Source organism: Exophiala bonariae (genome assembly GCF_035927105.1).
Source record: "Exophiala bonariae strain CCFEE 5792 chromosome Unknown scaffold_8, whole genome shotgun sequence".
Taxonomy (NCBI): Eukaryota; Fungi; Ascomycota; class Eurotiomycetes; order Chaetothyriales; family Herpotrichiellaceae; genus Exophiala; species Exophiala bonariae.
In genome coordinates, this window is record NW_027042483.1 from 722,478 (window position 1) to 736,454 (window position 13,977).

A 13,977-nucleotide genomic window follows, 5' to 3' on the forward strand; every position below is an offset into this window, starting at 1 on the left:
GAAAGAAAAAATCTTGAGGAGGTCAACCAGAAATAAATTGGTCTCAGTCTGAGGACCTCGTGGCCGGTTGACAAAACATTCGGAGAGCCCTTGGATGCTGTTTATGCCGCACCACAAGGACCCGCACAGGCACAGATACAGTCGCAGCCGCCGATCGCCGCAGGATGCCAGTAGAAGCTGCGGGAATTCTGGGAGGTATGACATATGGGTGATGGTGGGACGGGAACCAGGGGCTGCCTTAACAAACTTCCAGGGGAGCTCCGGAGCCTAACGAGTCAAGCGAACCTTACTCATCGTCGTAGGCCCCTCGGGCGAGCTAGTTAGGGCCTTCAGACCCCGGGCATGCCTGGGTGGTGAACTGGAAGGGTAGTTCATCCACTCACACCTCACTCATTATTATCACTCGTAGTATTAGGATTGCTAGTATATCTAATTCCCTCCGATGGTGTACACTTGTAACCACATACTCCAAGAATTCAGTGGTTCTATTTCCTTCACCAACAGTCTTCTTAATGACGTTTGAGTGACACCGGGTCAATTGAGACATGACTGGTCCTCTTTCCTACGTCTTACCCAACTGTTGAATGGCATCTCGTTGACACCGTGCTCCGAATTGAAGCTCTCGCTTTCTCCTGGTCAGTGTAGGACCTCCGTTCGCAATTTCGACCAACAGTTGCCATATTATATCCCGGTCGATGATGGCTTAGCTGGGCCTGCGGAAAATGAGTTTTTCTCCTGATCTCAATACCGTCACCTGGATTTATTTCTCGTGCTGCTGCCACAAAGCCAGTCCCAGATTAAACTGTTCGAGGACAAACTCCGTGTAAGTTCCAGAATCATGCATCGATATATCAAGGTACACCCTCTCGTTCACCTTCAATATTGATTACGCCGTAAGCGGATGCACCTGCCCGACTATCAGTTCCGAGTCCAGCCCAACGGTGAGTTTGTGAAGGACAGACCCGCTCCTTGCACAACAGAGAAGACTATGGATTTTCTGAAGCAAATAATCAAGATTATATCAAGCCAATTTGCGCTTCGGCATCGTCCTTGATTTTGGTGGCCAAGGTGATGCAATTCCTTCTACCATGTTGGCTCTGTTTCGAGCTTCGTGGACAGCTTGGCTCCTGCCACTTTTGCTCTCTTTCGATCTCCTGCTTGCATTTCATGTTACTGGTCCTCCGGGTGGTGTCGACAGCACCACGGGATCCAGACCCTTCAGATATGAAATTTCGGACTTTCAGCGTTCGGGGGCAGCTTGGGATCTTTACGTGCTCGCCCTGAGTGACTTCCAAGCTGTGGAGCAATCGGATCCGCTTTCTTACTTTCAGATAGCAGGCATACATGGTTATCCTCATATCCCCTGGGATGGTGTTTCTGGGACTGGAGCATACCCAGGATTCTGTATGCATGCATCAACTCCGTTTCCGACATGGCATCGACCGTATCTCGCATTATTTGAGGTATGCACAAGCTCGAGATCTATGCAACGCGCATACTGATGTTTGCCAGCAAGTTTTATGGTCGCATGCTCAGGCTATTGCAGAGGCATATCCAGAGAATCAACGAGAGCGCTATCGCGCCGCGGCGTTGACATTGCGTATTCCATATTGGGATTGGGCAATCCATCCAGCAATGCCTGATGCAACAACACAACCATATATCCAAGTAAATACTCCATTCGGAGTTCAGGATATCCAAAATCCCCTATATCAGTATATTTTTCAAGCGAACGCTACAGGAAATGGTTTCCCTCCGAGCAATCCCGTAAGTTTTTCTGATCAACTGCTGCAAGTTCGGACTAAAATTGTCCCAGTTGGCAAACATGCCGACGACTGTTCGTTGGTGGAAAGCGACTACACAGTCAAGCGACCAGGGGGCGGCAACAGCAGCATTGGAGGCGAATGCTGCAACGTAAGAAACTCACCTTGTGTTCCAATTCAAGCTGATCCGTATCATACAGAATACTATCTCTGACGTATCAGCTATTTACAATGACAACAAACTACACGGAGTTTTCCTGCAGTTCGCCGGGAGGTCGATTCGTCACGGCGAATAATGTCGAGAGCATTCACAACAGTATCCATAACAGTATTGGAGGCTACGGTCACATGCAATTTCCCGAGGTCTCAGGCTTTGATCCCACTTTCTGGCTTCATCATGCCAATGTCGATCGCCTATTTGCCATGTGGCAAGCAGTGTACCCTGAAAGCTACATGATTCCCACTGTGAATACATATGGTTCGTACTACGAGCTTCCGGGCACTGTTGACTCGGGAACATCAGGTCAGTGTTTCACAAGTCATGCGGCAGTGATGGGCACTAACACTGAATAGCGCTGGCACCTTTTCATTCCAACCAGGATGGCAATCGTTTATGGACATCGGATGAAGTTCGCGAATTGAAAACATTCGGTTACAGCTACCCAGAAGTGCCGGACTGGAGCATGACTCCAGAACAACTCAAGCGGAATGTGCAAACCTATGTGAACTCGTTGTATAATCCGAATTTGAACACGACGAGGGTTTGGGCAGCGAGAGACTTGCAGAAGAAAAGCGTCAATCTGGCTCAATCATTCGGCACCGTGACGCTTGATATGGCCCAGGGCCTAAGAGTGAACAGCCTCAAAGAACAATATTCCATTACAGTTGTGGTCGACCGATTTCCGACCGAGTCGAGCTTTGTCATCGACTTTTTCATGGGAAGTGCTCCCGAGGACATTTCCTCCTGGGCAACGGCACCGAACTTGGTGGCAACATATGCTCAATTTGGACCAGCCAATGTGACAGCACTGCATCCCGATGGATACCCTTCCGGTCAGATATCAGGGGAGATATCAATAACACATACGCTGGCAGCAGGTGTTGCCAGAGGCATTATTCCCAATCTAATGCCTAAGCATGTGATACCGATCCTGCATGATGGGCTCAACTGGAGAGCTCGCAGTCCGTGGGGTACTGAAGTTCCATTGGAAGAGCTGTCTGGGCTTTCGATATCGGTATCAAGCCGAACAGAGGTGTCGAGTGACGCAAGGGATGGATTTCCATCGTATGGACCAGTGGTGTGGCAAGGATCAGTGGTCCGTGGCAAACCGTGTGGCGCAGTGAGACCATATGGATTCAACCACTAGGTGTGTGTGCGTGTTGTGTTACGTCTACGGCACGCGTGTCGCTTCTTTGGCGGGAAAGCGAGTATCTGAGAAACATGGCGGCGTTCCAACTGCTCTACAGGATGTTTTCTGTATGGAAGTACTATTATTGCGAGGTGTTAAAAAAGAAAGGTCATTATGCATTTACAGACATGGTATCCAAATGGCATCATCTGGTGAGAGGATCGACGAATCTACGAGTAGTGCGTCCTGACTTCTGCGGGCTGTGGCTTTCTCGAAAAAAGGATCGACGGGGGTTGCAAAGGCAGACGGTGATCCAGTTCTATGGCGGACTTCTTTGGTGGATCGGCGCTGAAATGAAAAAATTGCATTTAGATTTGGGAATCGGACCGATGGGGTTAGTGGCGTTGCTAATGGCTTGGCCATTTTAGCGAACCATTGGTTGTGCTGGAATGTTTTCAAGAGTGATGGGGCAGCCTAGCGATTTAGACAAACTCCACGTTCCATTCCCATGTCCATGTCCACCCGAGTCCCAAGTCCAAGTTGCTGGTCAAGATTCGCCATCACCTCCCAACTCCAGTGGTGACATGCCTCGAAGCTCTTCTCTTTGGTCTTAAAGGTCCCTTGGTCTCTCATTTCTTAACTAATTGTCTTGCTTCTCGTTCTTCGACGTCAATTCTGAACCCGACCCTTTCCAAAAACACAAGGACTCACTCGTTCGTCCTTTTCTCGACGCGTCTCCCACCCAAACATTTGACATCCTCCACGTGCCACCACACTCCCACAACTCCTTTTTTCCAGAATGTTGTTCGGCAAGGCCTTTTTCGCGAGCGCATCGCTCATTACCTGCGCCCTCGCACAAGCCAGACTTGCATTTGAGAGTGTTCCCGCAGTCGCAGTTACCGGCGAGACCTACAATATTACGTGGGGAGGTGGAGATGGATCAGCTGTGACTATCACTCTTAGAAAGGGTGATCCGAACGACCTGACCACCGTGGGAATTCTTGGAGAAGGTATCTCGAGAGATTTCTTCGAGTGGGAAGTGTCTGACAGTCTGAAACCCGATGAGTATGTATTTTCCCTTCTGGGAAGCATGACAACAATGAACTGATGGGATTCCCAGTGACTACGCTTTGCAAATCACACAAGGCCAAGACGCGATCAATTACTCTGGTCTATTCACCATCAATGCTGGCAATGGCACCACATCCAACTCTACCACGACCGCAGCAGGTAACTCAACTGCTAGCATCACCTCCACAGGCACACTGAGCGCAGGCACTGGCACTGCTCTGCCACGCAACACCACCTTCATGTTCGCATCACCCCCTATGATGTTTCGTTGTTCTCTAAAACTAATCTTGTATCGTTTTCCAGCTCTCCCACTATCTCTGCCACCACCAGCCTAGAACCTGGAACCACCCAACACGCGAGCACCTCATCCAGCTCGCGGGCGACTTCCTCTTCTGCACCGACCGCCGCAGCCACCACTGGAGCACCAAACAGTGGTGAAGCTGGCCAGCTAGCAAGCTCAATGGCCTTGGTGATGGGTGTGTTTGCAGCTGTCATGTTCTCGAGCTAGATTATGTGGACTTCTAGACCATTTGAATGATTTTCTGCTGGTAGGGTTTTGCATATGAAAAGCATGGCGTTGACCAGGAAAGCCATAAATTTCCCATACATGACATGGAAGACATGGTGGTTGAAGTCTTGATAGACTAGAGATCGACTACCTATTGAGTAATAAAGTAATCACAGCTTCATTATGAATCCTTGATCACTTTCATCGTTCGTCTGATCTTCCATGGTATCGTCGTAGAAAATGATGTGTCACCCATTATTGGCTCTGAGGGATTTGCAGGGAAAAGAGGCTAGTGGCCTGTGCCCCTGGCAGTAGCGTCCCAAGGCCCCAGCAAACCTTAGTTTACAGGTCCAACAGAAGCCACGGGGTACCTGCACAGAGACTGGCACCCACCTGGACAGGCACGGGAGATGCCTACAGGCTCCTGTGGACAGCAGCCTGCAGGCTACGGAGACAAGCCTTACCCTCCGGAGCACACAGACTCCCTTGAGCCTTGACAGCGACCGCCGATTAAGTTGATTGCTCTGAACGCGTGACACGTCCCGCCGCGGGCCCGATGATCCCGGTTCTGCTTATTACTCGTTACCCGTCTTCTCAATCCATCCCAAACAAAATAATGCCATCATTTCCCAATGCTCGTGAAAGGAGAAACCACATTGCCTCGTGCTCTGGGCCCTGCTACTTTCGTTGACATGGTTCTTGGTTGCTTCTTCTAATCCTTTGGACGTTTATTTTCTCGTCTTCTGGTTTGCATCTCTCACCATCTGCACCTGCACAACAACTACGTCCGATTTTCAGTATTCTTGCACCCTGGCAACTACCCATTACCGACCCCGGTCTGCGTCTTCACAGTACCGAGTAATCACAACCTCGAGCACCATTCGTGCCAGATCTCGAATTAATCTCAACGCCTATCTCTTCGTGTCATGAGGAGCAAGCCTCGGCCTTCCAGAACATCTCCTGTGCCACTGTCTTCATCTCTCCATCGTGACACTGGTATGCCATTGTCCATCATCTTACAACCCAACATCTGCAACTCTTAATTCTCCTTCCTCCGATAATGCCTTTATTGGTGGACTATATTCGAGCCATTGCTGACCCGCAGATACGATCAGGGGGCAAAAAATCGACTTCTTCTGATGTGCCTGCCTTGTCAGTCATGTCTGAAGTCAATGGAGTGCTTAAGGAGCCATCCCAGTTCGACCCAGGTCGGCCATCTACGGGAAGAGTGGCTAGTGCATCGATGATGCGATCAGGTACGCTATAGGTTTCCTGTGACTTGCGCATTTGACCGCTTGCTGATTACGTACAAACAGTAATGAACTCATCCGAGTCCTCTTCACCGTCTGAATCGAACCAGTGGTCTTCAGCCATCGGTCACGCTAGCACAGGGAAATCGGGACGAGTCATTGAGCGGTTACAGGCTGATATCGATCGTCTACGTCGGGAAAAACAGTTACTCAAATTGCGGCACGAAGAGGCTGAAAAGGCCACTGAAAATCTTACCACGCGCAATTCTTATCTCCAAGACAGAAACAGCAACTATGAGCAGTCGCACGAAGCCAATATTCGACAAATAGCCCGAAAGGAAAGGCAGGTCGAAGATCTCCGGGAAGAATTGCGCAGGGAAAAGTTGAAAACTTCCAAGGCTGAGAATCAGGCCGAGGTGGCGGCCACCAACGAAGAGATCTGGAGAGATCAAGCCAGTCAGGCCAAAAGCCTGGCATCACAAAGAGAGTCTGAATACGACACGATTGTCGCTTGTAGAAAAAACGATTACGAACGCCATCAGCAAGGCCTGGACAAAATTAAGAGCAATTTCAGTGTACTGCTGAGAAGACAAGACGATGATTTGGAAAAGCAGAAGAAATTGGAGATCATTGCCGAGCAGCAAAGACAGACGATTGCTCAGCTGGAAGATCTGACGAAAAAGTTGACCTCGAATTTCAAAGCCTACAGAGCCGAAATCGATACCGCAATTGCAGATTTGCGGCGCACGGCCAGTTCAAATGATAGCGCCATCACCAGAAAATTGGAGGAGATGACTCAGGTTACTGGGCAAATGCGATGGGTGATAAACGTGGATGAAATTGTGAATTACAATCATCGAGGTCCGCCACCACCTACGACGAGACCAGTATCACAGGGGAAAGACCAACTCGACGGTCATGCGGGATCCGAAAGTGAAAGGCAAGGCGAGCGAGAGAAGGAAAAGGACAAAGAGTCAGGTCGACGAAGCCCAACCAAAGGACTCCTCACCAAGCACCGACGGAAAGAGTCGAACAAATCGTCCAAATCAACCAAATAAATTGGCCGGCTTGCATATACCTAGGGCATCTCTTTGGGTTTTTTTTTCTTCGCGTTAATGTTGTTGTTTGTTGTTCTTTTTGACGACCCCCTCTCTGAACGAATTGACGATTACAAAACAAATTACTCTCTGCCTTGCGCTTGCACTGGCCAGGCGAAGCGACTGGGTTTTCAGGCATCTGCTATGAAAGCGCTGTGACGTGACCTGCAATGAGCATTGAGCCTTGTGGCGGCTTCTTATGCACATAACTAGGTACTTTGAAATAAAGTCACATAACGGTTTTTAAATCTTTCTATCTCTGTGTTTGCTCTGTGACTGTGACACGGCTATCCGTGCTGGAGCTCAATTTACAGGTCGAGCGCACTGTTTGGCGCGTTCGAGACACGTAAAGTGCTTTGGCAGATGTTGGGGGAAAGATGCGCCCCAAGAAAGCGCTCCCAGGCTGTGGAAGGCGCGGTCCGGGATCTGAGGAAGGTGGAGGGCTGCTTAGGCACCAAGCTCGTTTCAGGTTCAAGTAGGGGAAGGTACAACGACCAGGTTTCTCTTGCTGGGAGATCTCTTGACAACCTATCCTCTCTATCAGTGAATGCACTGCGTCTCCCGTCTGTGAGAGATGCACAGTTCGAGTGCCTGAGAACGATCTGGGCACGGGGTAGGCTACCTACACCCCAGAATTGGTGAGCGTTGCCTTGGACGAATTATCTCCAACCACCCATACCGAACAATCCAACCAGTCCTCAGAGCTCCGTGCCGTTGAGGCATGCCTACCTAACTCCACTCAGCTTCTTGTGGGTTGATTCCAGCCCTGTCACATGACGTGGTGGTTCGCTCCTGCTGGCGGGGGATTATGGTGCCTATTCATTCCTATTCCCTTCTAATACTCAATCACAATCTTTCATAATCCAACCAGCGATAATGAATGGATGTCTTTCAAATCGCCATTGACGCTCATGATCTGACAAGCCCATCTCCAATCAGACCTGTGGTTGTATTTTGGCCGGCCTGGGTTATTCCAATTGGACTTTCCTGCTCGACGGATCCTATTCCTTTCGACCACTTGTGACATACTGATATGAATATTTGATCTTGCTGCGGATGAGAGAATGCTTGAGAGCTTGCCTCCAGGGGCGGTATCGCATTTCCCATCATTGCACTCAATGTGTGTTTGAGTTACCCACGGCCGCCATATGTCAGACCCAAAGGATTACACCGTAGGTTGGATCTGCGCAATCAGTACGGAATATGTTGCAGCACAGGCTTTCTTGGATGAGAAACATGATGGCCCAGATCATGTTGCTGCTGCTGACAATAACGACTATACCTTGGGTCGCATGGGAAAGCATAACGTGGTGATTGCTGTTCTGCCGGATGGAGAGTACGGCATATCTTCTGCCGCAATCGTTGCAAAAGACATGCTCCATACTTTCACCAATATCAGAATCGGATTGATGGTTGGAATCGGAGGTGGTGCACCTACACCGAAAAATGATATTCGCCTAGGCGACATTGTGGTCAGTACTCCTCGCCATGGCCAAAGTGGCGTTTTCCAATATGATTTCGGCAAGACGATACAAGACCGATATTTCCAGACAACTGGCTTTTTGAACCAACCGCCAGCTGTTCTACGGACAGCAGTCAGCGGGTTAAGATCTTCACACGAACTTGAAGGTCACCAGATTAAGGAAGCAATTGACTCCGTCCTAGAGAAGAGACCCAGATTAAGGAAGAATTATGTGCGACCCCCTCGCGGTCACGATGTCCTGTATCAATCTACGATGGTCCATCAAAATGATTATAAAGACTGCTTGAACGGCTGTGGCCAAGATCCCAGGAGTTTAGTCTTGCGACCAGAGCGAACAGAGGACGAGGATGATATAGTGATACACTATGGTCAAATTGCGTCAGCAAATCAATTGATGAAAGATGCCCTTGTCAGAGACCAGATTTCGAACGAACATGATGTCCTATGCTTCGAGATGGAATCCGGGGGACTCATGAATAACTTCCCATGCTTAGTCATTCGTGGCATCTGCGATTACGCAGATTCTCACAAGAACAAGGAGTGGCAAGGTTATGCTGCTATGGTGGCAGCTGCATATTCAAAGGACCTCCTTTGTCGAATCGCGCCTACCAGAATCGAGGCTGAGGTACAAGTCATTGATATGCTGTCCGGTAAGTCATACCAGGTTTACCTTTTCAACCGAGGATGTCTAACTTTTCAACCGAGGATGTCTAACTCTTGACAAAATTTCAGATGTTCAAAGAGACGTTGGCGAGCTTCTACAAGCGCAACAAAATGGAGAGTATGAGGCTATCTTGCAATGGCTTACACCGATCGAATATATTTCTCAACAAAATGACAATTACAACAGGCGGCAACCAGGCACCAATCAATGGTTTCTCGAATCGAATGAGTTCCAGTTTTGGCTTGAGACTCGTGGGCATACTCTTTTCTGTCAGGGTATGCCAGGCGCGGGAAAGACTCTATTATCAGCAGCGGTTGTCAGATATTTACAGAATGAACGTTGGAATACTATGCAAATCGGAGTTGCGTACATATACTACAACTTTCGACGACAACATGAGCAAAATCCCACTGACGTATTTGCGAGTCTACTAAAGCAGCTCGGTCATGGACTAGACCCATTTCCAACGATTCTCAAAGAACTCTATGAAGAACATCGTCCGCAGGAGACACGACCTTCATTTGATGAGATCTTCCTCGCCTTGCAGACTGTGTTGCATTGTTATACCAAGACCTTTATAATTATCGATGCTCTTGATGAATGCTCCGCTTCCAATCAGGTTCGGCAGCAGTTTCTTGAGCAGATATTCAGACTTCAAGAGGCAAGCGGTACAAACCTCCTTGCCACTTCTCGATTTTCACTTGATGTTGAGAAGTCCTTCCAAGGGGATAGGATCTTACGCTTAGTGATCCAGGCGAGTCAAGACGACTTGCAGAAATATTTGAATGGCAATCTGCGCATATTACCATCATTCGTATCACGAAGTGAGGAACTCCAGCGGCAGGTCAAAAATACTATTGTCGAAGCTGTGGATGGGATGTAGGTTGCCTGCCTCGGACATGTCAATCCAAGCTCACTGTAGTAGGTTTCTTCTTGCCCAGCTACATCTGGCCTCTTTGGTTGGGAAAAGATCGCCCAAAGCGCTTGTTACGGCGCTAAACCAACTATCGACGGGGTCAGATGCTTACTACCATGCCTACGACGAGTGTATGGTAAGGATTCGTGGTCAAGCTCCAGATCTGAGTGTACTTGCTATGCAAGCTCTCTCTTGGATCACGTTTGCTAAGAGGCCGTTGACAACCACTGAACTACGACACGCCCTCGGTGTTGAAATCGGGAAGGCGAAATTTGATGAGCGAAATCTCTCTGATATTGAGGACATTCAATCTGCATCTGCCGGATTAGTGACGATCGACGATGAAAGCAGTATTATTCGATTGGTGCATTACACAACACAGCAATACTTGGAACAAACCCAGGACACCTGGTTTCCAGACGCACACAACGACATTAGCAATACATTGCTGACCTATCTCACCTTCGATATCTTCAAAACTGGAACTTGCAGCAACCAAAAAGCGTACGCAAGTCGACTGAAAACGAACCCATTGTACGAGTATGCTGCTAAGAACTGGGGTCACCACGTCTGTGTCTCTCTTAATGAGACTATGCAGTCTGTATTGTCATTTTTCCGAAATGAGAGCGCACTTTCAGCATCTTGTCAAGTCTTGATGTCCGATTCCTACTGGGTGCAACATTACAGTCTTCCGACTGGGATGGGGATGACTCCCATGCACCTTGCTGCGTGGTTTGGGCTGGCGGCAATCATGAAACAGATGCTTGATGCTCAAGTCTCACCAAACCCGAAGAATCAAGATCAAGAGACGCCACTATTCCTGGCGGTGAGGCACGCTAAAGATGATATAGTGAAGCTCCTGGTAAGTCGACGTGACGTGGACGTGAATTCACGCAATGAGTACAATAAGACACCATTATCTCACGCGGCAGAGCATGGGTACAGCAACATGGTACAACTGCTCATGACGCGATCTGATCTGAAGGTCAATGCCAGAGGCTACGACGGACTTACTCCACTCTCCCTAGCCATTCAGGCGGCGAGCGAAGCAACTGTAAAGTTGTTACTCACGCACCCAGATATCGACCTAGACTGGGCAGCTTCGAACAACTACCCTGACCACTTGTATTTTGCTTTCTCGTGGGGTCTGACACCCCTAGACATGGCCATCAGAGCTCATGATGCGAGTATGATCCGCATACTATTGGCACACACCGACGTCATTTCACAGGCAGCGAATAAGGCTTTGAGCGGAGCGCTCAGCACAGCCGTACAACTTAAGCACATACCAGTGATAAAAGAGTTGCTGAAGCGGCATGATCTGGATCCCAATGTCCCAGATGAGGAAGGTAGAACTTCGTTGATATGGGCCGCCTTGGAGCAAGAGACTGAGATTGTCAATATGCTCCTGGCGCACCCCCGAATATCCATCGATTCGGAACAGCCGCTGTTTGTGCATCATTATACCACCAATGGTGATAGGGATGACCGACTGGTGTTCGCAATGTATGCTGCGGAAAGTGGCCACATGAAAGCTTTGGCATTCGTTCTAGACCGACATCCGGACGTCCTGCATTGTAAGGATAAATCTGGCAAGACTCCGCTACATCTGGCAGCGATGTATAATCATGTAGCGGCAGTCAAGCTGCTAATTGAGCAAGCACGAGTTGATGTGAACGTCAGCGATGATGAACACGGTCGCACACCACTTTCTTGGGCCGCGGGAGCGGGTCATCTACTCGTTGTACAGGCTCTTCTGAGCTCAGGCGGTACAGATCCGAACGCCGCCGACGTGCAACGCCGCACACCCTTGGCATGGGCAGCGAAAAAAGGGTCCTTGGATATTGTGAAAATTCTCCTAGACTGTGCAAACATTGATGTAAACCTAGAAGGCATACTGGGTCAAGCACCACTGTCACATGCGGCGGAAGAAGGTCACGAAGAAGTAGTCGAAGCGTTGTTGGCTCATTCCGATATTGACAGCAGCGTGAACATCAAGGAAACCGCGGACGGTCTCACCCCACTATCCTTCGCTGCAAGGTATGGACATATTGAAGTGGTGAAAGTGCTACTCACGTCAAAGTCTGTCGATTTGGACAACCGAAGTCATTCTGGCATAACACCCTTAATTTGGGCGGCGGGAGCCGGCCATTGGGAGGTGGTTCAGCTGTTACTGCAACGTGGGGCCAAGCTGGATCAACTTGATAATTCTGGATGGACGGCTCTCACTTGGGCGGAGAATAATCATTTTCCAAAGGTCGTGGAATTGCTTCGATCATGTCCGATGCAGAATGATCAGACAGTTTCCGGATATTGAGCGCTCCGATGTCCGGAGTGTTGTTGGTTGTGTTATTGGATTAGGTATACATAAGTGAGCCGACGGTTGATAGTCTCCAGTGAAGTCCTTCTTTCAGCCTTGATCATGTTGACGCACAATAAGAACGAACCAAGCACTGGTGGTCCCGATCATGGCCGCCACACAACTTACGACAAAAACCCACCAGCCAGACGACACCACATTTCGATTATCGACGTGCCAATTCTCGAAGTTGAAAATGGTCGTTGAAAAGATGGCACACACGAAGGTGATGGGCAGGAAAAATAGAGTCAGATATGCCAGTGTCTTCATCGACCTGCCGTCTTCCCTCGTCGCCGAAGATATCTGGATCGATACTTGCGCATCTTTCTGCACCAAGTTGTTGCTCTGGAAATTAAATTGCATTGTGATCATCTTGTCTACATACCTGAGCAGGTGACCGTGCATCTCCGTCCGATAAACAACACTGTGCACAATATCTCGCGGCATTAGATCTCGACCGTGCGGCCCATACCGTCTCTCCACGGCTTCCACTACTGACAAATACCGTCTCGCGATGCCCGTCAGCTCAAGACACGTCTTCTCCGACCACGTCACGTCATTGTAACAGTCGAACAACATCGTGTTTTCTCTCGAAACAGCTGTGGACACCGCATTCCAAGATCGGAACCATTCAGTGAACTCGGAAGGTGAGAGCGCGTCCATAGCCGTACCGATCCGGAGCATCGCGAGATTATACTGCTGGGACCGGATGTCGATATAACGCTCGCAACAGGACATGAGGAGGCCAACGAAGTTGAGAGGGTGGGTAGCGAGGTCGGTTCTGTGGCGGGTCATGAGGGTAGCAATGCATGGAAGGTTCAAAAGGTCGCATTGGTCTGGCGGATTTGGTGGCGAGCTGAACCCATAGCAGGAGAAGATTCCCCTCCATGAGACAAACATGTGGAGTGCTCGCGTGTCGAAGTCGTACTTTCCGCACGCGACGATAAAAGTACCGTGCCCGGGTCCCCATTGGAAGCCGATGTCGATCGCTTTCATTCTTAGCTTCTCATTCCCAGCACGACTCGTCTGGCCATCGTTCATGTTCTCATCACCCTGAAGCTGCTGGCGTTCATCATACTCATACTCGAACCGTGGCAGTGAACCAGGCCTGGAGATCCGCTCCTTGACCAACGGAGAGATACGCCACGTGGAACAGACAGAATCAAACAACTCCGCAGTGACTTGACTGCTCGCCGAACTCTCGTGGTCGAACTTCTCCCCTGTCGCTTCGAGAACAAGGATTTCCGATGCTGCTGGAACACAGCGAGGGGCTCTATTGTTCTCCTGCAACGGCGAGGATGCTGATGCTAAAGATAGAGATTCTAGCGGTAGCTCTTCGACGTCGTCGCGGTCGCTGTGGAAGCTGAATAGCCGGGCGTTCGTCGTCTGTGGGGCGTAAAAGTCGGAGAACGTGCCTCTCCATCCGCCTGGTGTGACTACCATTTTTAGTTCTGACTCGTGATGAGGTCTCGCTCTTGTAAAGGTTTGGTGGTTGAGGAACGGCGAGGTTTAGGATG

At 49.4% G+C, this 13,977-nt stretch overlaps 5 protein-coding genes across 5 annotated transcripts; 4 read left to right on the top strand and 1 right to left on the bottom strand.

Annotated features, from left to right (window-relative positions):
- Positions 1-1,406: 1,406 nt before the first annotated feature.
- Positions 1,407-3,130, top strand: LTR84_012696 (uncharacterized protein; the record flags this gene model as incomplete). The annotated part of the gene is made up of 5 exons (XM_064856213.1): positions 1,407-1,463; positions 1,513-1,767; positions 1,817-1,914; positions 1,964-2,286; positions 2,337-3,130. 5 exons carry the CDS (start codon positions 1,407-1,409, stop codon positions 3,128-3,130), a joined length of 1,527 nt encoding a protein of 508 aa, XP_064708113.1.
- Positions 3,131-3,911: 781 nt separating this feature from the next.
- LTR84_012697 (uncharacterized protein) lies at positions 3,912-4,691 on the top strand (the record flags this gene model as incomplete). Its single annotated transcript, XM_064856214.1, has 3 exons — positions 3,912-4,177; positions 4,233-4,424; positions 4,487-4,691. 3 exons carry the CDS (start codon positions 3,912-3,914, stop codon positions 4,689-4,691), a joined length of 663 nt encoding a protein of 220 aa, XP_064708114.1.
- Positions 4,692-5,751: 1,060 nt separating this feature from the next.
- LTR84_012698 (uncharacterized protein) lies at positions 5,752-6,999 on the top strand (the record flags this gene model as incomplete). The annotated part of the gene is made up of 2 exons (XM_064856215.1): positions 5,752-5,947; positions 6,008-6,999. 2 exons carry the CDS (start codon positions 5,752-5,754, stop codon positions 6,997-6,999), a joined length of 1,188 nt encoding a protein of 395 aa, XP_064708115.1.
- Positions 7,000-8,186: 1,187 nt separating this feature from the next.
- Positions 8,187-12,418, top strand: LTR84_012699 (uncharacterized protein; the record flags this gene model as incomplete). Its single annotated transcript, XM_064856216.1, has 3 exons — positions 8,187-9,171; positions 9,254-10,064; positions 10,111-12,418. The coding sequence occupies 3 exons, from the start codon at positions 8,187-8,189 to the stop codon at positions 12,416-12,418; spliced, it is 4,104 nt and encodes a 1,367-aa protein (XP_064708116.1).
- A 93-nt stretch (positions 12,419-12,511) lies between these two features.
- Positions 12,512-13,903, bottom strand: LTR84_012700 (uncharacterized protein; the record flags this gene model as incomplete). The annotated part of the gene is made up of 1 exon (XM_064856217.1): positions 12,512-13,903. One exon carries the CDS (start codon positions 13,901-13,903, stop codon positions 12,512-12,514), a length of 1,392 nt encoding a protein of 463 aa, XP_064708117.1.
- Between the last annotated feature and the right edge of the window lie 74 nt (positions 13,904-13,977).